Source organism: Triturus cristatus, chromosome 6 (assembly GCF_964204655.1).
Source record: "Triturus cristatus chromosome 6, aTriCri1.1, whole genome shotgun sequence".
Taxonomy (NCBI): Eukaryota; Metazoa; Chordata; class Amphibia; order Caudata; family Salamandridae; genus Triturus; species Triturus cristatus.
Window position 1 is genome coordinate 236409265 of NC_140589.1, and position 25985 is coordinate 236435249.

A 25985-nucleotide genomic window follows, 5' to 3' on the forward strand; every position below is an offset into this window, starting at 1 on the left:
TGAAGATTTCGGAAAGTTCGTTGAGTCCGTCCACTGACGTGTTGAATTTGATAATCAACATTGCTTCCCGTCTTAGTAGTTTTGAATCCAGGTCCCCACCTCTCGCGTCCTTTTCGATTTTGGAAATGATGGTCCATCTCAACTCTCTTTCTGTGTGGTTTTTTGCAGACCAATGGTTGACGAGTGGTGCATTCACAGTATTTTTGCGAATTCTTGATTTGTGTTGTTGGATCCTCTGTCTGATTTCTTGATTGGTCTTCCCAATGTACAACTTCATGCAGGGGCATAGAATTCCATATACCACGAATTTTGATTTACAATTTGAAAACGTTTCATGTTTCCAGTTGATCCCATTGTGTGAGAAGCAGTCACCCTCGATGGTTGATTCGCAGCATGTACAGGTGCCACATTTGTGGTGCCCTTGTATGGGGGGTAAGCTGAGGAAGCTTCTGATTGTGGCATTTTTAGTTTTTGGCATGGCTGCCCGTACGATTTGGTTGGCGATACTTTTGTCCTTTTTGAAGGCAAACAGGGGAGTTTCTTTTAGTAACGGGTCCAGCTGTCTGACTAAGTGCCAGTTTTGATTGATTGTTTTTTTCAACCAGTTTGATGTTGGGCCGAATGTAGTCACACAGACTATCCTGTTGATCTTTGCTGGTGTTTGCTTTTCTAGCAGTGTCTCACGTGGGGTCCACCACGCTCTTTTTATGGCTCTTTTTAGGAGTTTCTTAGGATAACCTCGTAACAAAAGGTTATTCTTCAGGGCTTCTGAGTGGAGAAAGTATTCATCTTTAAAAGTACAATTGCGGCGAATGCGCAAAAATTGCCCATACGGTAGATTTTCCTTGAGGCTTCGTGGATGATTACTAGAGAAATGTAGAGCCTTGTTCTTGTCGGTCTTTTTTTTGAAGAGTGTCGTGGCTAGATGGCCGTCCGTGACGTAGATTTCCACATCAAGGAATGCCATTTTGCTTTTTGAATGGTTCATGCTGAATTTTATGTCTTCTGTGCGGTTGTTGAGCCACAGAAAAAAGGAATGTAGTTGTTCTTCCGCCCCAGTCCAAATCATAAAGATGTCATCTATATACCGGACCCAGCTTCCAATAAACTCTGTAAAGGGATTGTTGTGGTAAATAAAAGTTTCTTCATACATAGACATGAATAAAACCGCTAATTCCGGGGCAAAAGGACAGCCCATGGCCACGCCTTTTGTTTGGTAGAAGAACTCATCCTTGAAGCTGAAGTAGTTGTTTTTCAGTGCAAATGTTGCCAGTTCCATTAAGAATTGGGAAGGAACTTTCTCTGGTTTTGCTCGTGTGTTGAGAAAGCTATTCAGTACTGCTAGGCCCTCATCCTGCGGTATCTCTGTGTATAAGGATACGACGTCTAGAGTCACTAGGATATTGGTACCTTCCACAAATGTCATCTGGTCCAATTTTTTAAGGAAGTCTGTGGTGTCTCGGAGGTAGGATTTAACTTCTGCCATAAACGGTTTTAGAAAATAGTCCACAAACTTTGAGATTGGTTCTAGCAGTGATTCACAGCCCGACACAATTGGTCTGCCAGGGGGGCAAGATAAATCCTTGTGGACTTTAGGTAAAACGTAGAATATTGGAATGCGTGGATGTTTGTTTTTCAAGAATTCATATTCGTGTTTTCCTAGAAAGCCTTGGTCAAAGCCTTTTTGGAGTATGTTGAACAGTTTTCCTTGTAGTTCAAAAGTTGGGTCATACGATATTTTTTTGTAACAACGTTCGTTGTTAAGTTGTCTGTTCACCTCTGCCGTGTAGCGATCTGTACCCCATACCACAATTGACCCACCCTTATCAGCTTGCTTTATTGTTATTGAAGGGTCATTTTTTAATTCAATTAGGGCATCTCTTTGGGTTTTGGTGATGTTTGCTTTTGTGTATCGTTTCCTTTTTTGTTCTGCATCTGTTATGGCCGATAATATAACTTTCTCAAACAAGATGACCTCTTTAGGAATCTTTCCCGGGGGAGGGCAAAATGTGGATTTTTTCCTTAGACCTGTGGATTCGACGTTTGTGATCGTCGGGTTATCTTTAAAGAAGGTGGTCAGACGGATTTTTCTACAGAACTCAATGAATTCAGTTTTAGTTTGGATGAAGTTGGTATCTCTAGAGGGGACAAAGGTCAGGCCCTTTTCCAGCACGCTCAATTCCGCATGTGTTAAAATTTTGTCTGATAAATTATAGATCAATGATTTGTCTAATTTTTGTAGTTGTGTCTCCTCGTTGACATTTCCCATGGTTGGTTGCTGTATCGCATCCTGCCTCGTTGTTTTTGGCGGCCCCTTCCTAAAAAAGACGGTTGTTGTTGGAAATTTTGCTGGTAGTTTCCTCGTCTATTGAACTCTTGGCGGTTATTCGGAGTTTCAGCCTCACTTCCGCTGGAAGATGTTGTGTCAGAAAAGGTAATAAAATTGGTCCTCGATCTCCCTTGAAATTCCGGCATGCCCTAATTGAATTAAAAAATGACCCATCAATAACAATAAAGCAAGCTGATAAGGGTGGGTCAATTGTGGTATGGGGTACAGATCGCTACACGGCAGAGGTGAACAGACAACTTAACAACGAACGTTGTTACAAAAAAATATCGTATGACCCAACTTTTGAACTACAAGGAAAACTGTTCAACATACTCCAAAAAGGCTTTGACCAAGGCTTTCTAGGAAAACACGAATATGAATTCTTGAAAAACAAACATCCACGCATTCCAATATTCTACGTTTTACCTAAAGTCCACAAGGATTTATCTTGCCCCCCTGGCAGACCAATTGTGTCGGGCTGTGAATCACTGCTAGAACCAATCTCAAAGTTTGTGGACTATTTTCTAAAACCGTTTATGGCAGAAGTTAAATCCTACCTCCGAGACACCACAGACTTCCTTAAAAAATTGGACCAGATGACATTTGTGGAAGGTACCAATATCCTAGTGACTCTAGACGTCGTATCCTTATACACAGAGATACCGCAGGATGAGGGCCTAGCAGTACTGAATAGCTTTCTCAACACACGAGCAAAACCAGAGAAAGTTCCTTCCCAATTCTTAATGGAACTGGCAACATTTGCACTGAAAAACAACTACTTCAGCTTCAAGGATGAGTTCTTCTACCAAACAAAAGGCGTGGCCATGGGCTGTCCTTTTGCCCCGGAATTAGCGGTTTTATTCATGTCTATGTATGAAGAAACTTTTATTTACCACAACAATCCCTTTACAGAGTTTATTGGAAGCTGGGTCCGGTATATAGATGACATCTTTATGATTTGGACTGGGGCGGAAGAACAACTACATTCCTTTTTTCTGTGGCTCAACAACCGCACAGAAGACATAAAATTCAGCATGAACCATTCAAAAAGCAAAATGGCATTCCTTGATGTGGAAATCTACGTCACGGACGGCCATCTAGCCACGACACTCTTCAAAAAAAAGACCGACAAGAACAAGGCTCTACATTTCTCTAGTAATCATCCACGAAGCCTCAAGGAAAATCTACCGTATGGGCAATTTTTGCGCATTCGCCGCAATTGTACTTTTAAAGATGAATACTTTCTCCACTCAGAAGCCCTGAAGAATAACCTTTTGTTACGAGGTTATCCTAAGAAACTCCTAAAAAGAGCCATAAAAAGAGCGTGGTGGACCCCACGTGAGACACTGCTAGAAAAGCAAACACCAGCAAAGATCAACAGGATAGTCTGTGTGACTACATTCGGCCCAACATCAAACTGGTTGAAAAAAACAATCAATCAAAACTGGCACTTAGTCAGACAGCTGGACCCGTTACTAAAAGAAACTCCCCTGTTTGCCTTCAAAAAGGACAAAAGTATCGCCAACCAAATCGTACGGGCAGCCATGCCAAAAACTAAAAATGCCACAATCAGAAGCTTCCTCAGCTTACCCCCCATACAAGGGCACCACAAATGTGGCACCTGTACATGCTGCGAATCAACCATCGAGGGTGACTGCTTCTCACACAATGGGATCAACTGGAAACATGAAACGTTTTCAAATTGTAAATCAAAATTCGTGGTATATGGAATTCTATGCCCCTGCATGAAGTTGTACATTGGGAAGACCAATCAAGAAATCAGACAGAGGATCCAACAACACAAATCAAGAATTCGCAAAAATACTGTGAATGCACCACTCGTCAACCATTGGTCTGCAAAAAACCACACAGAAAGAGAGTTGAGATGGACCATCATTTCCAAAATCGAAAAGGACGCGAGAGGTGGGGACCTGGATTCAAAACTACTAAGACGGGAAGCAATGTTGATTATCAAATTCAACACGTCAGTGGACGGACTCAACGAACTTTCCGAAATCTTCAACCTATAAAATCAGAGTTTAGGAAGATAATGACCATTGGACCCCCCAAAAAACTGAGAGACAAACCTGCCACAGTTTAAAGCCTGATTGACAACAGCTCAGAGGCACTATGATCACCCACCCTACTTAATTCTCTTCCGAAACCAACGATTGACCTATCATAATAAGTTGAACCACTTACAATGAAGAATTCTACAGTGATTGATACAAACAATCATTATCCCCGTGTGTTGGACAAAATAAAGCTTTGTTGTTCAAAAGAGAGGCCACCAACTCCAGAAAACTACATTTCCCAGAAACACGTAGACTGACGCTACGCCTTCACGTAACGCGTCAACCAGTGAAGAACACTCCTCTGCGAGAATCGGAACCGAGCAGAATAGCGAAGTCACAGAACCCCAACGAGACGCGGGAAATTCGTCACATTAAGGTGAGATTCTGAACCATCAGCATGGTTGTGCACACACAAACAATAACGGAGACTCCATACTCACGAGTCACACTTTCTTGTTCAATTTAGTGAGACGAACACAACTGGCAAACTTTGGAGCCATGTTTTAAACAAACGGCCGGTATCTAGACGACCAGTCACACCGAGGAGTCGGAAAGAACGAACAAAGACCCCCGAGATTTGGCACCTTGACGTACATTTCAAGTAAGCACCATACCATTAGTCTGACTGATCCCTGACTTGTAGAAGAGAGTTTTATCTGTTGTGTCATGATAAGGTAGGCCAGATTGGATTACATCTTGTGTATTATTTGGTTTGACAGAACAAATTCGGGCTCAACAGTTCGAGGGAACACATCCCCTGTGAGGCATTGACTGCATTGAAGTTGCAGGTGAGAACTTTAAACATAGCGCTACCACCCCAGTTTTTAAGAGATAGGACATTGGGTAAAACAATTTTCTGTTCATCTATTGCAGTATATTGGTCCTGATGAGGTTCCCAGCAAGATACGGGTTCCGAAACGCGTAGACCTTACGAACAAAGGCCAATCGATCAATTAAAAAACCTTTTCTCAACAAAGAAAGAGTATAGGCAACGAAAGTACAGAAAATCTTTCTGGATGGCCTTCATGTGTCAGTCGACACAGCGTTTATCTAGTTTTTTGATGTTTTTTTGATATTTATTGAAGAATATGAATGGGTGTGTATGGGTATGAATGTTGAAGAGTGGAATGTTGTTCAGTTCAAAATCGCATTTTTGAAGGTGTCGAAATCTTATGAATTTGTATTTGCACTGTGTCACATTATTATTGATCAAAATACGGTGTGGTTTTTTATGAAAAGATCATGAATTGTTCTAAATTTAAAAAAAATATGATGTAATTGAGTTACCTCTTTGATTAAATCTGACGGAAAAAGAAGTCCACTTTGTGATTGCTTAATTCAACACTCAGTTAAAACAAGAGCAGGCAAAAGCCTTGTGCAGCATTGGCACTCTACTTGGTACTCATTTCCTATTATGGCCTATAGTAACAGTTTTTGCTGATTGTAAACGTTGAGGCTATATGAAGAATTCTACTTTCCTTGGAATGATTTTGCACTTACATTTTGCTTCTCAGTGGTTTGATCTATTTGCACAAATTGTAATCTTTTAAGAATTGTTCATATAGGGAAGTTGTATAATAACAAATTACATATGTATTTAACTTGATTTATTTGATGGCGGTAAAGGATTTAAATATATAATTGTAATATTATTATTTCGATATCATTATGTCCAACATTTCGTATATTCTGTATTATCCTGTTTTATACTCTGGACGTCATTGGTGATCCAAATCTTAATAAAATAATTTAATTCAATTGAGCAGTTAAACATACAAGTCATCCATGATGGCAGAGTAGCTATGCTCCAAGGGAGGGACAAACAAGAAGTGGAAGGAAAGGATTTGACTAAGAGGCACACAAATGAGAATGCTAAGAAAGTCAATGTGTTGTCAAAAAAGGGATGACCCAAAGCTCGCTGTAAGTACTGGTATTGTCCACCATAGATCTTTACCAGCAAGCAGATAAAAGCTCTCTAGGTGTGCTTTCACCTTTTGTTCAGTCTTTATAGCATGTATAGTTTGAATGCATGCAGTATTGACGGGGCAGAGAAGTCAGTGGGGGACTTAGTGTCATGCACTGAGAAAACAAAATGAGAGAGCGAGAGACTGGGGTGGATTATGTTATGTTATGTTAATATAGATTTATAGAGCGCACAGCTACTCAGTAGAGTATCCCGGCGCTAAGACAGAAAAAAACAGATGCGGGGGGCGGGGAGGGGGAAAAAAAACCCAATGAAGAAAAGACGGTTATATTGTTTGTTGGAACAACCAGGTTTTCAGTTGTTTCCTGAAGGCAAGCACGTTAGTACTTTGCCTAAGTGGAAGAGGCAGCTTATTCCAAAGTCCAGCCAGACTTGAAAAGAGCGACCGTCTTTGCGGACCCTGAGATACTTAGGGGTGATCATAAGATGTTGATGAGCAGATCAAAGAGATCTGTCAGGTACGTAAAAAGAGACTCTTCTGCAGATGTACTTCGCTCCCATACCATGCAGAGCCTTGAAAGCCAGGACCAGAGCTTTGAAGCGAATTCTGCTGCAGACAGGTAACCAGTGCAGATACTTAAGATGGTGGGAGGTCCGATCTCTGGGCCCAAGACTCAGAACAGCCCTGGCTGCTGCGTTCTGCACCACCTGCAGTCTGCTGAGTAAGAACTCCGGGAGGCCCAGATAAAGGACGTTGGCATAGTCCAATCTGGAGATAAGGGCCTGAATGACCGATTTTCTATGCGAGGTCTGTAGTAAAAATAGAAACCTCCAGAGCATCTTCAGGAGACCGAAACAAGTCCCAGCTGCCGACTGAACCTGAGATACCATAGAGAGGGCGTCATCCATTTTTACTCCCAGGTTCTTTACAGTCCTGACTGCAGGCTGTGGAGGAGACATGTCTTGGGGCCACCATTGTTTCCAGGCATCCAACGGGGGGGAGCCGAAGAAAATGATTTCGGACTTGTCTGTGTTACATTTCAGATTTAAAAAAAAAAAGAAACTGGGAGCAAGAGTCTGGTGAGAGAGATTGGGCAAGAGAAATTGAGATTGGGGAGGAAGACAGAATTGAGTATTGGAGAATGAGGTAGAATTAGAGAGAGGAGCGAGCAAAAGAGAGACGGACTGAATTCGGCCCACTGTAAACGGACAATAACAAATGTAAGCGGGGAAAATTAGGGAGACAAACCTGGTGAGAACCAAAGTCTAAAGAAAATTGTGATAGGGTCTGTGCAAGACAGCTAGTGGTTGACATTAGGTGGTTGCTGGGCAATGGATGGACTCTGGTTTTACCTGTGCTGGCTAGGCTAATCAGACATGCTTGTTGGCCTGTAGAGGTTGAACATGTAGGTCCATGTGGGGACAGGCATTACCTCTTATTGGCAACTCGAAGACTTACATTGCGGGTTGCTGGTACATGAAGACTTATACTACACATCGATGGATATTTACAGCCTATCGGTATCCATGGTTGAGCACACATGGATTGGGAATGACTTGTAAGGTCTTTTTAAAGGAGCCAGACGTTGCATGGCATGTGCAGGCTGTTCGTGGATTTTGCAGAACATGTAAATGCTGGTCATACATATTGCTGGGTATCTGGAGACTGATATTACCTGTTGATATCTATGTGCTAACTTACCCACGTTTCTGGGCATGCAGAGGCTGGCATTACCTGTTCCTGGGCCTATGAAAACTGGTGTTATATGATGCTAGGTGCGTGTAAATACCTTCTTTAGCTTGGAATTGTGAAAACTTGACAGTCACTCCAGTGAAGGGATCGATCTTTACAGCGTATCCCGTCTTGACCAGAGTTACAGGCTGAGTTGTCTATCTGTGAGTGAGCCCCCTGCTTAGAGTGTCCTAATAGCCATAAGGTTTTACCATTGTTACTGGCCCCGTGTACCTAAAAAGCAACCATTTAGCTGTCTAATTCTTGAAAATCTCTTGGGATAGACATTGAAACCATCCTAGAAGGCGATTTAACACTTTGGCAAAAACAACAATGTTATGTGCCCATTTACTGGTGTACTAAAGAAAGCTCAATATGTTGGGTCGAAAAGAAGCAATATATATTTGAAGGCAATCAAAGCCTCAAACTGCGGCAGCTGGACATCGAGGAATCCACCACTAAGGAGGCAGAGGTTGTGACACAGCAAGCGTTCATATAATATTATGCAGATATCTACAAGATAGTTTTGATGATACATCCCAACTAGACATAAGGCGCAAGTCCAAAAGATCTGTTGGATTCCATAGCAAGTATAAACGTTTGTGCTTGGAAATTACATGACTGGAGCAAGTGTTGTAAAATTAGATCATTTCAACACAATAAGCAGCTGACTTACCAGAGGACTTAAGATTGTCAGATACTCTAGGAATGATTCCCAAGGAATGATTCCCAGAAGGAATATCAGATGAAGCAGTAAAACCAAGAAACTTAGAATGCAAATGACTTAAACCAAGTTTCAAACCAGTCTGTCAGTAAGAGTTCAGCCAGCAAGCTAGCTCTTGTTCCATATCAATATAGATGTTGTCTTGAAATATGAGGTGGCGACAAGGTATTAGATTGGCCAGATTGTTTTCAGTTGGCGTTCACTTTCCTTGAATTACCCCAGGATAATTGTAGAACTTATTACGATTACCTCAAGAGGGAAACAATGCTACTTGATCTGTAGCAAGAACTCACAGTTCTGTATAAGGGATGCTATGCTTTATAATTTCCACAAATAATTAAGGAAAGTTGATAAACTGAGCACATCTGAGTGGACTAATTGATTATTGGGTGACGGAATCTTAGGAGGTTAACAGGAACAAGGTGTCTAATTTTGACAAATTTGGTTTCAGTCAAGCAACGTTTTGTGTCTTGTTGTTTAGATTTGTGCCAGCATCTGACTGTCCTACTACTCATCCAGACTACATTCCCCAAGGATCCTTGCTCTGTGTGAGCACTTGAAACTCCTACTGATGATTCCATAGTGGAATTGTTAGTTTTCTTCCAGAATGACAGAAACCCCATTCTCCCATAGCAACAATCCCATCCTTGTCAGGTAACAGATCCCATTCCCCTTTATCAACAAAAACAATGTAAATCTCAACCTCCACTCAGTCCTGATTCAAACAACTAGTGCCTCTGAAAGAATCTACCTACCTTAGATGGTTACTCCACTGTGCGGATTAGCGTCCAAACACAATCTTAACAACGTACATATAATTGAAGTACATAATCTGGATCTACTATTCCTAACTGAAAAACATGGCTGACCACCTCATCCCAGTACACCTTATCTCACCAGGCCTTGAGGTCCCACACACATTAGCTAAGAAGGAAAACCCGGAAGTGAAGTGGCAGTTATCCACATATCCTTGATACATTATAAAACTCTGAGGACAGTCTATCATCTATGTTCCCGTGCCTTTTTCTGGAAGTTAGGACATCAGATATGAAAACCAATGTAAAACATGCAGTCTACCATCCACATGGGGCTATTCTGTTCATGGAAAAAATGCTTGAATTCATCGCAGGAAAATTCAGCACTGAGGCATCTCAAATTTTCCAAGGGGACTCCAGTCTCTGCTGGCAAGACAACTCAGACCCTAAAGTATTACTACTTGAAACTTGCATATTCAACGATCTGGAACAATTGTGCTTAAGCCCCACCCACGAAAACGCAATATAATCCACTAGATAACCTCTAAAAGAGGAACAGACCTAGATCAGAAGCTTCAGTGATGTGAAGTGTTACAACGTAGAAAGTAACTTCTTTGTGAAACTAATGGTGACTCCGGACAATCCCAACCCCAGAATCTTGCTAAAAAAGATGACCGTAGTCTTGCTTGATTAAATGTCCACCCTATACAATAGCAAGGGATTAGGGTGAAGGGCGGCACTAGATAGTCACCAAAGAGCTCTCTTCAACGTGGCCACTCACCTCCTACTATGATTATTAACGCCTCACTCACCCATGGCTCCATTCCAGGTTACTCCTAGCCTAAAAATAAACAAAACTGCTCGGACCAGTCAGACCCCAACAACTACTTCTCTATCTCCAACATCCCAACTTTAGCCAAACTCTTAGAAAAATGGGTGCATTCCCACTTCACGATTACATCAAGCAATTCCAACTCCTAGACCAATGTACATCTGGCTTCCAACCTGGTCACAGGACAGCACCAAAACTGCCCTGGTCCACATTATTGACGATGCCTTATTCTTTCTCGATCAGAAGGAATCTTTCCTACTTGACCTGTCAGTGGCGTTTTTTGTTTTTTTGTTTTTTTTAAACCGTTTTTATTGCAGAACAATAGGATAATCAGCTTACATACATAATGACCCTGCACCGCAAATGCCAGTGCCGTTTCCTTGCTTGGCCCTAAGGCTTCCATACACAGCTTGTAAGCCCACATCCCAGAGGCCGGGCAGCGATAACATGTAGGTCATTATACGTAACCCTATGTCAACCTGTACAGTTGTTTATAACATTATGGGATGTCTATGTTCTGCTTTTAAGTTTTCTCCCCCCTTCCCCCCACCCAGTCATTCCCCCCCCCCAGTCCCTATCCCCCTATCTCCCTCCCTCTCCACCCTCCAGTGCCCTCGCCTACGACTTGTCTCGGCCTTAACATGTAGTCTTGGGTACGTATCAGAAATAAATGACTATCTACTGTGTGTGTTTGGTTGGAACTGTCCGGGGATCATCCTGACACGGTCAATCATGATAACCTTTTGAACCTATCAACACAGGCAGGGTCACTCTGGGCGGGTGCTAAAATGGTTCTCTTTCCTTTGCAATAGATGTCAGTGCATCCTAATCAACCCTCTCCAAATCAGTCGCCAGTGTCACTTGGCGTACCCCCAGGTTCCACTCTCTCTTGGACATGGTTTAACCTATACATTGAGACCTTAACCAAAATCTTAAACTAGCTCACATCTCCTATCACAGGTATGTGGATGACACTCAATATTACATGAAAATCACCTCTCCTGATGACATCAATATCCCCAATAACACTTTGATAAAACGCAACATTGGTTGACTCATAACCAGCTTAATCAAACTCGATACCCTCAAAACTGAATTCTTATTGATCTCACCGCCCGCCTTCGCCCCTAGTATCAAAGTCTGGCTCCAGCATCTTACTATCTTGTACTGTACCCCACACATCATTGATTCTGCTAAATCCCCAGGTGTATTCTTGGACAATGCCCTCTCCGTGCAAAAGCACATCAGTACTGCCACCAGAGGAGTTAACCATAAACTGCACGCATTAAGGAAACTAAAACCTTTCCTCCCCCGGCAGACCTCAAAACAGCAGTTCAAACTTATGTTATCTAAATTATATTATAATAGTGCCTACCTTGTGGGCCTCCTAAAAATCCCACTCACCCCACTGAAGACTACGTTAAATGCAGCAGCTAGACTCATCACTGGATCAAAAAAAAGTGATTATATCAGCCCTGACCTACAGTCATTGAAGTGGCTAGCCTTTGAGGCTAGGATCCATTTTAAATTTGCATGTTAGACCCATAAAGCGCTGCAGCACAATACCTCCTCTTACCTGACCCAGAAATTGGCTTTGTCAGGTGGAAACAGATCTTCCAGAAGCACATGCTCTCTACTACTAAAGCCACAAAAAATCAACAAAAAGAAAACTTTTACCAGATCCTTCTCTGGAATTGCCCCCTAAATCTGGAACTCTCTCCCTCCCGAGATCAGATTCAATGCATCCACATCCATCTTGAGGAAAGAAGTAAAAATTCTACCATCCAACAGATTCCTCTCACATTGAGGACATACCTCCCTCCCTCATAAAGGACTCTTTCTTTCCTGTTTGTTATTGCTTCTTATCAAGCCTTAGCCTATATTCTCCCTATCCGCTATGTTTTTCTGCATTTCCCAGCCATCTTCACACCGTTCTGACACCCATCGAACTGTCAGGCCAGCACTTATGATAGGCCATATGCTCTTGTCACTCCTCTTACCATTTGCTCTTATTAATACTGTCCTTATAATGTATACCATGTTTGTATATTGCCTACCGTTTGGTATCATATCCTCACACCATTCTGACAACCATCGGACTCTGCTCATGAAGGTGCCTATGATTGACTGTGTTCTTATCTCTCTTGCAAATACTGTCCTCATGATGCACTATGTGTTTGTTTATTGCCTACTGTTTTTGTATCATACCTTCTTTGTAATTCTTGTAAAGCGTTCTGTCAACCGATAGGGTCTTGTTCGCGCTAAATAAAACTCTCTAAATAAATAAAACTTCTGGCGAGCCTCCAACCTCCCATTCTTGACGAAAATATTAAATCTGTGGAGAATCAACTGAAAAACCTCATAACCGAACATAACCTATTTGTCACCCACCAACTGGGATTCAGAACTTACTGCAGTACAGAATTTGCAGTGCTGAAAATGTTAGGTGACGCTCTTACCATTTTAGACAAAGATACACCCTGCCTTCTAGTTCTCCTTGACTTATCATCAGCTGTTGACACAGTCCTACCAGAAATCCTTAAATAATGAACAGGTCTAGAGGTGTGACTCATACCTTACCACCATTACCAATAGATACGACTGGCAAATTATTGCTTGACTTCTGCTCCCTTTGATCAAGGAGTAGCACAAGACCCCATTCTCTTCCACACACTTCTCACCCTGCACATGGAACCTCTGACCACCCTTATGAGCAAGTCAAGCATCTAATTCTCCTATATTCCGATAACATCCAACTATATCTGTAAGTATCCTCTCCAGAGGACTTAAATGCCTTGGAAGACCAATTAATCCTGGATGACTCTAAGTCACCGTAAACTTAACTGTTAATAAACATTATTCCTTCTAGTGAATTAATTGGGCTCACCCTGGATAAGTACCTGAATATGCATGCACACATTATTGACTTTACAAAGAATGTGCGTCACCAAATCAAACTCCTCTGCAAGATAATGCCCCTTATTCCAACTGAGGAGTTCAAGGCTGTACTACAATCACTCGTCCTCCGCATGCTTGACTACAGCAATACTTTCTCTAAAATACTCACAATAGCCCCTCTAATAGCAGTACTCCATTCTGCAGTCCAGTTGGTAACCTGCTCAGGCGATCTAAATACTTCTGTGCCACACTGCTCTCCCTCAAATGGCTCCCCATGAAAGCCAGGTGTCAATTCAAACTATCTTGTATTATCCACAAAGACCTACACCGAGAAATGCCTAGGTATGTGGGTCACAAAGGCGATCTCTGATGGATCATGTGAGCTTCGAAGTACTGACTCTCGTAGACTTGAATCACTGCTCTTCAAAACGTCATGTGCCTTGAATCAGTCCTTTTCGGGGAACTCCTAAACATCTGTAACTATCCCACCAACTGTAAGAATTAACCTCCCACATGACTTAAACAAAGAACGTAAATCCCTTATCTTGCATCACTACTTCCGGTCATGACCTGTCTCCATTCTTTTAGCAGGAAGTTGCTCAAGAAATCTGAGAAAGTTTAAGAACAGAAGATAATGTCCTAAGTGTGGCAACAAACCCTCTACAGCTTGATTTCCCACAAGGAATCTTTATCCCTTCCTTCAATCCTGTCTGCTTTGTGAACTGGAGTTTCCGAAAAAGGATAGACCTTTTCCCCCAGCGACTGCCATCACCGACTACTTGTGAATTGTATACCTCCTCCCTATGAGTCTATGTACACCCCTGATTTATGTGGAACGCAATTATGTCCCAGTGGATGCAGTTCACCCTGTTCAAAATTGCAAAAATAAATAAAGCTGCTTTAATCCAATTGCACTGTTAAAAAAGGGATTAGGTAGCTCATCTGACCAGTATATATAGTACACTAGAATCTCCACAGAACCTCAGGGAAGAACATACAAGGTGGTTCAAGCAGTGTCTTGTGGAGAGAACGTTTAACCTGAACGTGACTGTTTTCAAAACAAAAACACTTTCTTAAGCACCAAGTAACTAAAAGCTGTTTCAAAGATGAACGTTAGAGTTTCACCATAGGACAATAGCATTTGTTTCTTGTAACAGAAACAGGTATGTAGACTGTAAAATTGAACATGCAGATCGTTACTGCAAAAACAACACTGGTGCTGTGAATGAGTAGGTTGTAGGCTGCTGCTCAAGGAATTTGGGTGAGGGCAACCTCTGGTACTAGGAAAGGTAAGTCACACAAGACAAGGTGCTTCTAGCTGTTGAGTTACTAAGCACAGAAACTTTAAAGATGCCTTCCCAAGGAACTGGGAAGTGAGTATCACTTAACTTTTGTCTTTTGGAATGACGTGGGCTAAAGAAATATGAAGAACCTCGGAAGGCAGGAGAGTCAAAACTACCTCAAAATGTGTTGAACATTAATCGCCTCAAGTAGAAGTATCATTCTTAAGAAAACTTGATCTAAGACAGTGATTAACAGTCTTAGAATTTAATAGTCGTTCCTTGCATGAGCACCTTATAATGAAGCAGGAGTTGAACCACTGTTGATTAGTTTGAGTATTTTTGAGTTAATTTTCATCCCCAAAGTACTTTGAGTTTGTTGAGTGAAGAGTGAGATTGGAATATAAATAGGGGTGGCTGTTAGTCCACCACAAGTAATAAAGCCACTAACATGTTAAGTCCAGGCAAATGTTTCAGTGTTTTGAACCTGAGCTCAACCCCTGGTAACTATGGCACAGAGCAGAGCAGACAGTCTTAACTTACAGAAAATGTGTAAATCATTTCGAAGTGCCAAAACAGTTAAAAAGTCAGACAGCATAATGAAATTCCACTCCAATTTAAAAAATGGAGGAAAATGTAATAAAATTGAGCTAGGCCCAATTTCAGGCCGAGCGTGATTTGGATACACCAAGCAGGTTGATCTTAGTCAAAGATTTTACCTTCTGACTTAGCCTCTGGAATTGTAGTCGAAATCCTCCATTCGAGACGGTTGCACACTGTATCCGAGACAGTCCTTTGAAGTTGGATAGGTGCTGAGCGAGGTCCCTCTGAAGCAGTTTGTTTTGGTGGAAAAAGCACTAAGTAGGATAAGTTAGATTTCCGGCTCAGGGAAGTCCTGACATTTGCCAGATACTTTTGGTGCCTTCACTTGATCAAGATTTCCACCTTCGAATGTAGTTTGTTTTTTGTAGCCTAGATTCCTTCAGCGGGACAAGGAAGCAGGAACGTTGCAGCAGAGTTTGATATGCTTGCCGCAGGCATTCGTTGAACTTGATTTTCGGGCTTAAAAAAGCTCCGAGCTAGACCACCTGGATTTTCTTGCCCGGAAAGATCGTGTCTTGGAAAGATTGACTAAGGTGGTTGGCTCTGGTGCTCCAGAGGTATGGAAATCCAAATGTTTCAGAGATTATAGAATATGTCCTTTTGGATACCACTAATGCTCCCCAGAACATTTGCACAACTGTTGGGGGCCAGGTCTCACTCGGATAGAAGCCACCACCAGGGCCCAGTCCTCTTGGAGTTGCAACTGGACTCTACCCAGGAGAAAGGCCTTTTGAAGCTTATTGTGTCCCTGTAACCACAACCAACTCTTGGAGTCAACTTCTTTGTCCTGGGTACAAGTGGGAGCAGATTAAGCCCATCAGGTCTCCTTACAGTTCTCAAACAGCAGGTGTTGTCTTTTTTTCTCTTCTTCCACAGGTCCATAAAGTGTCCTAAGGAGCTGGGTGTGAGTGTGCTAGCTTTGTAGATTTCACTAGCCAGTAGGTGGGGTGAGTCTTGGGCACTCCCTAACCAATGGGGAACAACTTCCCTAACCACTTTTACAGCACATCTGGTTTGCTTTACTGCAAGCTAACCCAGAGAGCACTAGTCTGCGGAAATCCAGGATGGCACCGACCTGCCCTTGGACAATGCTTGTTGCCAAGCAGGGGTGTATTTAGGGAAATGAGCCGTCCCCATCCTAAGCTACCCCAAACTGGCTCTGAGACTAGCTCCCCCTCGGCTCAAACCCAGTTAGCTACCCTGTGCTTGGGAAAGCTGTTCTTTCCCAAAGCGTCCCCTTATACTAAATTACTATCAATGGCCAGGATTCACTTCTGTCCCTTTCAAGTTACTGAAGTTCCTAGAACCTCCCCAGTCGCCCTTCCTTTTTTTTTTTTTTTTTTTTTTTTAAACTTTATTTACTAATTTATCACACATCAAAATAATACAGACATGGTAGTTCACTGTCAGTTTCAGCACCATTGAAGCAGTAATAAAAACAACGTACTTGAGCATTGCAAGATCAACATGTCTATTGTTTTTGATGTTAAAGACTCAGCAGATCAATAAGATCACAATCCCGTAGGCCTCTCCCAGTTCCTAGTTGTAGACGCCATCAGGCATTCGCCAGACCCCCGGAACCCTGGAAGCAACAGACGTTAAAAAAGCCAGACATTCGAGAGGTTACATGCCTGGTGTGGAGCATTGGGGGCATGCATCACAATATAAAAAGAATGAGATCTGTTACCCCACACACTCTGGGATTATGCCCCCTTCCAGTTGAGAGTTGGAGGTTTGCTGTAAAGCCTCCACATAGGATCGGTAGGGGCCCCATATGGCCTTAGGGTGGGAAGAACTAGGCATTATGCTGGCGCAGACCTCACAGTTAGTGTTACAGTAGACCAACTCTGCAAAGTAGGAGCTGACTTGCGGCCCCAATGAATAGCTACTTCTCTTTTGGCCAGCAGCAGACCGATGGATGCAAATCTTCTAACCATTCTGGGGAAGTTGACCGTTGTGCCCAGTAGAGCCACTTCCGGTGTAGGGATAGGGGACAATTTAGTCATGTCACCTGTGTATCTTTTCCCAGTAGGCCTGGATCTTGGGACAGGTCCATGTGAGGTGTGCGAAATCCGCATGTGGGGCAGCGCACTTCTGGCAATTATGTGGTCTGGATGGATCTAGTCTGTGTGCTTTGGCAAGAGTAAAGTAAATTCAACGTAAGAACTTGAAATGGAGAAGTTTATGCCTGCTGTTGAGAGAGAACTCCTTCGTTACTGCGCAGCACTTAGCCCACTGCTCGTCCGTAATGGGGTGACCCAAGTCGATTTCCCAGTCTTTGTGGACCTTGTCGTCGCTCACCGGCCTCATATTAGCACATGTTCTATATAGTTTAGATATTAGATGAACATCATTTGCGCTCTCGATAATCAACGTAAGAAGAGTTAACCAATCCGGTTCAATGGGGAAATTAGGCAGTGTGGCGCTAAGAGCCGAACGGATTCGGCCCAGCACGAAGCTGTCCATAAAGGAGACATCTTGGAAACTGGCATTATCTGACACCGAGAAGATATGCCCCTCTGGATAGAAATCTCCCAGTTTGGTAATATCGAATTTGGCTAAGGTGCGTTGTACCAGTTTTTCACCGGTTATTGCCAGCCAGCGGCCGTTGGGGATAGATAAGGCAGAGAAATATAATGCGGTCGCACTGGTGAACCGCCTCAGCTTATCCCAGGCCCAACTGGTAGTGGAAACTGTCTGTATGGCATTAGGGTCTCTGGGAACACCCTTGGGCAGCACAGTGGACAACTGCTCAGGCCGGACAAAATCCGCCTCGGGCGAAGAAATGGGATCCTGGCGTCCGGATGAAACCATGCATAGGCATAGCAGCATTGGGACACCAAATAATGCAATTGTAGATCCGGAACACCATACCCCCCTCTATCATATGGGAGGGTGAGCACCTGCCAACGAACGAGTGCCTGCTTGCCACCCCAGACCAATCTGATCAGGTGTGTGCGCAATGTAAAAAGAAAAACATTTGGAAGGGTTATCGGGATATTGTTAAAAAGAAATAAACATTTGGGGAGCACTACCATCTTAAGAATCGCAACTCTGCCGGCAATTGACAATGGTAAACGCAGCCATCTCTCCATTTGAGCCTCAAGGGTGCTAATTGCTTGTCCATAATTCAAGCGGAGGATCTGGGCAGTGTCCAGGTGAATATGAATGCCCAGATACTTGACCCAGTCAGTGCACCATTCAAGGGGGAATTTGCATTCCCTTGGAACCGTACTGGATGTTAAAGGAAAGATCACCGACTTGTGCCAATTAATGCCCAGACCAGAGAAGCGGCCAAATCTGAGTATTTCTCTAATGAGTGGCTCTAAATTTACCTGGGGAGCTCGACATAGAGGATAGTGTCATCCGCGTAGAGCGAGACTAGGAGGGGCCAGTGTTGAATTGCAAGCATCTCTGTAAATGCCTTTCCTGGAAATGGCGTATTAAAGGATCCTTGGCCAGGGTAAACAATAGGGGGGATAGGAGACAGCCCTGACGTGTGCTGCGGGAAAGTGAAAAGGGTCGGGAAAGAGCGCGTTCAGGCGAAGTCTAGCCGTGGGCCGGCAGTATTGTAATGCGGTGGTGGCTATAAATCCCATGGGCATGCCCAAGCGGCGCATAACAGAAATGATAAAGGGCCACTCCAAGGGATCAAAGGCCTTTTCCGCGTCTAACCAGTTGCCCTTCTTAATCTAATATACATCACACTCTCTAACCCCCCCTGCTCCCCTCTTTCCCCTCCCCAGTCCACCCTCTCAGCAGGCCTTGGCCATTGTCTCTGCACTGGGACAATTTTCATATGTCATAAAGCACTGGCAGAACAGTTGTTGTCAGACTAATGCAAATTATCCTCCCGGATCCTCGGACAGGGAAAATATAACTTCCTAAGAGCTACTTTTCCTTAATATTTTTCTTAAAAATCTAACTTTACCTTTAGATTAGTTCTTAAAAATAGTTCTTTTAACATTTTTCTAGCTAGTCCCAAATGCAAGATAGCAGAATTTGTGGGGGCTTGCCACTGCAGGGAAATGGTAACATTAAATATCTACATGTCCCACTTTCAGACACGACGCACCTTGCCTTGTGGGCTGGAAAGCGTACATAGAGGTGACTTATTAATATTTAAAGTTATGTTTTTCCCTGTCAAACTGGTTATTTTGACAGGGTAGGCTGCGGGACCAATGATAATTAACCTCTTGCAATAGGTGTATTTTTGCACCATAAGTAAAGGTCTTATAATAATCAATCAGAACATTTGTAAAGCGCACTACTTACCCATGAGGGTCTCAAGGCGCTGGGGGGTGGGGAATCCTGCTACTGCTCAAAGAGCCAGGTCTTGAGGAGTCTTCTGAAGGTCAGCAGGTCTTGGGTCTGCCGTAGGTGGATGGGGAGGGTGTTCCAGGTCTTGGCGGCGAGGTGGTAGAACGATCTGCCGCCGGAGGTCGCGCTTCGGATGGGGGGACTGTAGCGAGGTCGGCAGAGCGTAGCTGGTGGGTGGGGGTGTAGAAGCTGAGTCGTCTGATGAGGTACGCTGGTCCGGTGTTGTGGAGTGCCCTGTGTGCGTGGGTGAGGAGCTTGAAGGTTATCCTCTTGTTGATGGGGAGCCAATGCGGGTCTCTCAGGTGGGGTGTGATGTGGCTGCGGCGAGGGATGTCGAGGATCAGGCGTGCAGAGGCGTTCTGGATGCGTTGAAGCCGTTTCAGGAGTTTAGCCGAGGCTCCTGCATAGAGGGCGTTTCCGTAGTCCAGCCTGCTGCTGACAAGGGCCTGGGTGACCGTTCTTCTCATTTCGGTGGGGATCCACTTGTAGATCTTGCGGAGCATGTGGAGGGTGTTGAAGCAGGAGGAAGAGACGGCGTTGACCTGCTTAGTCATGGAGAGGGTGGAGTCAAGGATGACCCCTAGGTTGCGTGCGTGGTTGGTGGGTGTTGGAGCTGTTCCCAGTGCGGTCGGCCACCAGGAGTCGTCCAAAACCGAAGGGGTGGATCCGAGTATGAGGACCTCCGTCTTGTCTAAGTTCCACCTTCTGTCGGCTGTTCCTCATCCATTCGGCGACAGCCTTCATTCTTTCGTGGAGGTTGATTTTGGCGGTGTGGGTGTCCTTGGTGAGGGAGAGGATCAGCTGGGTGTCATCGGCGTAAGAGATGATGTTAAGGTTGTGTAGTCGGGTGACGTTGGCGAGCGGTGCCATGTAGATGTTAAACAGCATTGGGCTGAGGGATGAGCCCTGGGGTATGCCGCAGATGATCTCGGTGGCTTCGGAGCAGAAGGGGGGGAGGCGAACGCTCTGTGTTATGCCGGAGAGGAAGGAGGTGGTCCAGTCCAGGGCCATCTCTTGGATCCCGGCGTCGTGGAGGCATGTGCGTCGTGCATCGTGGAGGCGTGCGTGTAATAAAGTTAGATATGCCATTCGGGGATTAACCAACATTGGTTTTAGGGGTCAGAGGACATCCACTCGCAACTAGACAACAATGCCCCAGTGTGCAAAGTCTAAAAATTCAATAAAAGCAATAGAATTAAGCAAAAATTGGGAGAAGCCAAGGAAAATGAGCCAGTTTCTTACAGACTCACCCAGCCAAAACTCACAGCGTAGTGGACACTGTATTTGGTGTGAGGCTCATCCAAAGCATGTTGCATGTAAAGGCTTGCCTTGGCAAAAACTGAAGGGGTTAGAACATAAACTATTATGACTGAGCACAGTCTGAATCAAGAGCTTAGGTTTATTCAACTCACATGAACCCTAATGCCTGTGGAAATATGTAAACTGGTCTTTGAGCTTCTCCTAGCATTCTTGCAACGAAACTGGGGAAGATAATCAGAATGTTTTTCCTGAGCATACTATAATACTTTTAAATAAAATTAAAAATCCATGAACTCGGTACTTAAGTACAGAGTTGCTTCATACTTGTAGAATACCAGCAATTAGCAAGTATGTTTGTATAGATGTTTCGCTTTGCACTTGTTAATTAGTCCCATATTCCCATCTCCTTTCCCGCTAAACTCAAGCATTTTCTTTAATTTTCACAGGTATCTCTGCTAATAGAAAATGGAGCTCGGAAGAGGAAAACTTCTGAGAACTGGTCTTAATGCTCTACACCAAGCGATACATCCTGTGCATGGCTTAGCCTGGACTGATGGGAGGCTTGTGGTGCTGACTGCTCTCCATCTCCACAACGAAGAACCAAAGTTTGGTGATTCAACGGTTATTGGGCAGTTTGAACATGTTCATGGACTTTACTGGGGACCCATCTTTGCTGAAGATAACCCTGCTCTGCTTGCTATTCAGCATAAGAAACATGTTACTGTTTGGCAGCTTTTTTATAACTCCGTAGATAAGAGCAAACTTGTGGTTTCTCAAACCTGTGAAATCGGTGAAATGTTTCCTGTGCTTCCCCAGGGTTGTTTGTGGCATCCGAAGATGGATATTATGGCTGTCATGACGAAAAGAGATGCCTCCGTTTTGCACAATGTACGTTCAGACAATTCCAACATTCGAGCAGAAGTCAAGAGTAGTGGTGTTATTCAGTGTGCTTGCTGGACTAAAGAAGGCAATCGCTTAGTAGTTGCCATTGGCTGCACACTTTATTCCTACATATGGGACCATGCTAACAAAAGTCTAAATGCTTGTTTGTTTTGTCCAATATTTGATATAGGTTGTTGCATCTGTGCTATTGAATCAACAGTGGATGCCCAAGTTGCTGTAGCAACAGAGCTTCCTCTAGACAGGATCTGTGGCCTAAATTCAGGCATTACATTTGATGTCCCAGCGGGTGCCAAAATAGGATCCTTTTCTGTAAAGCCTAATGTACCACTTAAAGATGAAGAATTTTCCATGGATAGTGGAAGGAAATATTCAGAACTAGAAAAATCTAAAACACTTGATTCTTTGGCGGCAACTACACCTGGTCCAATAAACCTAACTCATATCTTCGCAAATCACCGTAAATCTGAATCAAATCCTCTAATTTATCTTAGACGAAAGGACCTTGTAACTGGATCAGGCCAGGACTCTTCCCACTTAATCCTAGTCACATTTGAGAGGAAAGTTACGTCTACACGAAAGGTAAGCATTCCAGGTATTCTGGTTCCTGACATATTAGCCTTTGATCATCGAGCTCACATTATGGCAGTGGCTTCCAATACATGCAGTACTGTATTGGTCTACTCATTGACTTCCTCCAGCTTGCCAAACATTCAACAAATCCAGCTTGAAACAAATGAAAGACCAAAGGGATTGTGCTTCCTATCGGAGAAGATGCTGCTTGTATTAGTGGGAAAACAGAAGTTCAGCAACCCTGCATTTCTTCCTTCTTCAAACTCTGACAAGTACACCATTAGCTTAATGGTCAAAGAAGTTGTGTTTGAAGATGATTCTTCTGCATCATCTGCTGGAAGTCAAAGTGCTCTCTCAACCTTTGATTCTTGTGCAAGTTTACCTGGTAAAAAGAAGTATTCGGATCACTTATCCAGAGATGTACGCGATTTTAGCAGAGAGCTCTTGATTCCAGGTAGCACTGCTGTATATCCTTTGTTGGGTCGGAAGAGGCTTATAGAGGAAGTCAAAAGCCTTAATGGTGAGCAAAGTCCAACATCAAGTGCCAGTGATTTTGAAGAAAAATCTTCTTTCGTAACTATGAATGCTTTAGACTCTGAACCAAGAAATCGACCAGCGGCACTGCATAATTTAGAAATGCCAAGTAGGCTTTCTACAAGACCATCATCTCCAAAGGTGCAACCAAATATGGACCATGAGATTTCAAATTTAACTAAAAATATTCAACCACATGAGAAAGGAGCAGGCCTTGTATATAGAAATATGGAAAAATTAAGTGGTTGCTTTGCAGAATTGCATCAGGCGCTTTGTGAAGTTTCAGACCATACAAGAAACGGAAAGAAGCTGCCTATGGTCTATCCTTCTTTCCAGGAGCCGTCATATGTGTGCATCAGTTGTCAGGTAACTCCTAAAAGTGTTTAAATACATCTAAATTGATTTGAAAAAACTAAGTACTTTTCTGACTAATTGTTGTTCAGGCATTTATTCTTTATACATTACTGCCAGTTGGTGCCTCACACTATAGCCGTACTGCTCATTGCTATAAACTCAAATTAACAGCTAATGATGCATAGTTAGAAGGAAAAGCAAAGGCAGATAAACCTTCTGATCTTTTGATTAAGACTCTAGAGGTCTGTCTTGTAATACGCAGAGTTTAAAATTATTTTGTTTAAATTGGCGAATAGCTTTTTATATTCAATGACTTTTTCAAAAAAATGTTTTTGTCCAAAAACTTTATGGGAATTAAAATTTCCTCATCACTTTAAACATTTTTCTTTCAGTTTCCAAATATAAGGAGAAAAATACATTCAGATCTTTTCTGTAGCCTTACAGTACTTCTTAACTCCACCCCAAGGTCATCCAGCTGTATATAAAGCGGGCATGCTGGCCAACTTCTTAAATGCTTTCTGTTGAGCCTTATGAACGAAATGCTCTTCAGATTGATAGGTACACTCAGCCTGTTGTGCTTCTGAGGATAGAAAATGAGTGCTGTTTAGTTGTGTAACTGAACCAGTGACATCTGACTACAGTGCTACAAGGCTACTTCTGTGGAAGAACGTACTGCACAAAAAATATTTCTATTATTAGAGTACATTTATGTCCTTTGTTTAAAAAAAGTGTATAACTATGGTTTAAGAAGAATTAAAATGTAAATTAAAATGTAATTTCTTTTTTTTTATTACTACTGTGTTCTTAGTTAGAAAGTCTTTAATCCTTTAATTCCATGTATCATGCAATGATGATATTTTTATCACCAGTGGTAAATGGGAAATACCACCAGTAATAAAATACAGCTCATTTAAATAGCAAGAAACAATCTGACAGATGTTTGCAGAAATACTGACAACTTAGCTCTGAGCTGTACTTAAATTGTGTCAAAACAACACACAATTGCAGTTGCCTGAAATATCTCTTCGTACGGGCATAACGCATTCTAATATTAAGGATAGTTTTTCCCCACAAGGTTCCTGTCCTTTCCTCTTTGATTGACACTTTTAATTCTGATTAAAAACGGTGTCTTAGTGGTTGAAATAAGGAAAATTATAACTTCCACCAGTAGTAATGTTACCACTGATTTTAGTTATCTCTGGTAATAGGTCAATAGCACTATTGTTAATTCAAACCTGTAACACCAGCATTGCCATCTAGAGGAGAGAGACTTACTACCAGTTTGTCGTCAGATATGGTAAAGAATTAAAACCAGGAATATTGAATTGCTAATGGGTTAACCCATCCCAAAACATTTAATGAAGTTGATGGTCACGTTTCTTTTTCTGTTGTTAGTTCCATATGTGTTATGAAGTGCAACATCATTCTAGAAGCAGATGTCTGCAAGCTCCTACCAGAAGTTGGAGTAACTCCCCTTTCATGGTGGAAAAGGGAACATTTCACCCCAAGAATTGGTGGAAATATAGAAGTAGGGCTTTCTCCATGGGGGGGAAATGTGCTCATGAATTAACCATGTAAAACCTTTACACCACTGGATAGCAATGCTTTCAGAGAAGGCTTACAAAAAAGGTAAAGTTTCAAAAAGTAAGGAGTGCACACATGGTCAGAAATGTCTCTGACATGTGGTGAAGGTTTTCCCTTATAGTCCAACCTTTCCTATATTAGCCATATGCCATGTCATACAATGCAGTCCTATCTTAGTCTGTGTTGTTTGAGCAAAGCTGTCCTATTGAATCCTCCAAATGTTTCTATGAAAATGTGTTGCTTGCATTGTGTTTTGTAGGAATCTCATTTTGTATCCCTATCGTGAGCACGTGTGCGGATTTCATATTGCCCAAAACACATGACCTATTGTTTTTGTTCAAGGACAATGCGTTTTCATGTTTATTTTGTCCAGTGGACTGGTAGACCCAACCCCCTGCAGCACTACCAATTTGACTGCCGATTTGCACTACAATAGTGTGTTAAAGAGTATTGTCTGCTAGGTTGATATCTCTGCGTATTAGTTGTTCAAATATGTATTTATGATTCATAATTGCAAAGTCCTTGCTATAAGGTTAAGCACTCTATTGAAACGCAGGGAGATGTGACCTCAGCTTGCATTACTAACAGTGGTTCCATTATAAAAGACATGGGCACATGGTAGCAAAATATATCAATTTGAGGCTGTTTATAATGATCCCTGTTTATATGCACATACATGCATGAGCATGAAAGTAAGATTGTTAACTGTTTACTTATAAAAATTGTATTAATGAGACAGAACATTGGGCGAAACTATTGTCCAACTTTTATACCATTTTTTCGAGGCATCATTAAGTAAAACATTTTTGGTTAAATGCCAGTTTTTTTAACAACGATTAATAATGGAGAATCAGTGCAAAACCTTTATGTGCAATGTTATGGGCAACACAGACATAAATTATGAGCCAGATTTTTAAACAGTGTCGCAGAAGTGCGCTCTGAGGTATATGTCCTTGTGTTGGTGCAGATTTGCGATTTTAAGCAGTTCACAACAGCTTATAGAAGTAGACTTAGAAACACCACTCCTAGCAAACATTTGTGAATTTCATTTTTTTTTTTTTTGGCATGAGCAAATATACACATTTGCTTATGCGGAAAAACTGTGAGCGATTACAAATTGCATGTTTCCTGAACCCTCTTTTTCCCCATTCTGGAAGAAAGTCTATTCCTGCGCCTGTCGGGAGTGAATTTCTAACCTTTTCCACTGTGGGAAGAGATTAGAAAGAAGTTGTATGGGGGCGGGGGGCGGAGGGCTCGGTGGCCATCTAGAGAAACCTACCAAACCCATACATTTCTGAAAACTAAACA

At 42.6% G+C, this 25985-nt stretch overlaps 1 protein-coding gene across 2 annotated transcripts in view; it reads left to right on the top strand.

The window, feature by feature from the left end:
- Positions 1 to 25985, top strand: part of LOC146816708 (WD repeat and coiled-coil-containing protein-like) — a 75450-nt gene that overhangs the window by 33346 nt on the left and 16119 nt on the right. For both annotated transcript variants that reach the window (XM_085610599.1, XM_085610600.1), the window contains exon 2: positions 21179 to 23105. In XM_085610599.1, the coding sequence (XP_085466725.1) occupies positions 21198 to 23105 (1908 nt within the window). In that variant the 5' untranslated portion in view covers positions 21179 to 21197. The remainder of the gene's footprint in view (positions 1 to 21178; positions 23106 to 25985) is intronic.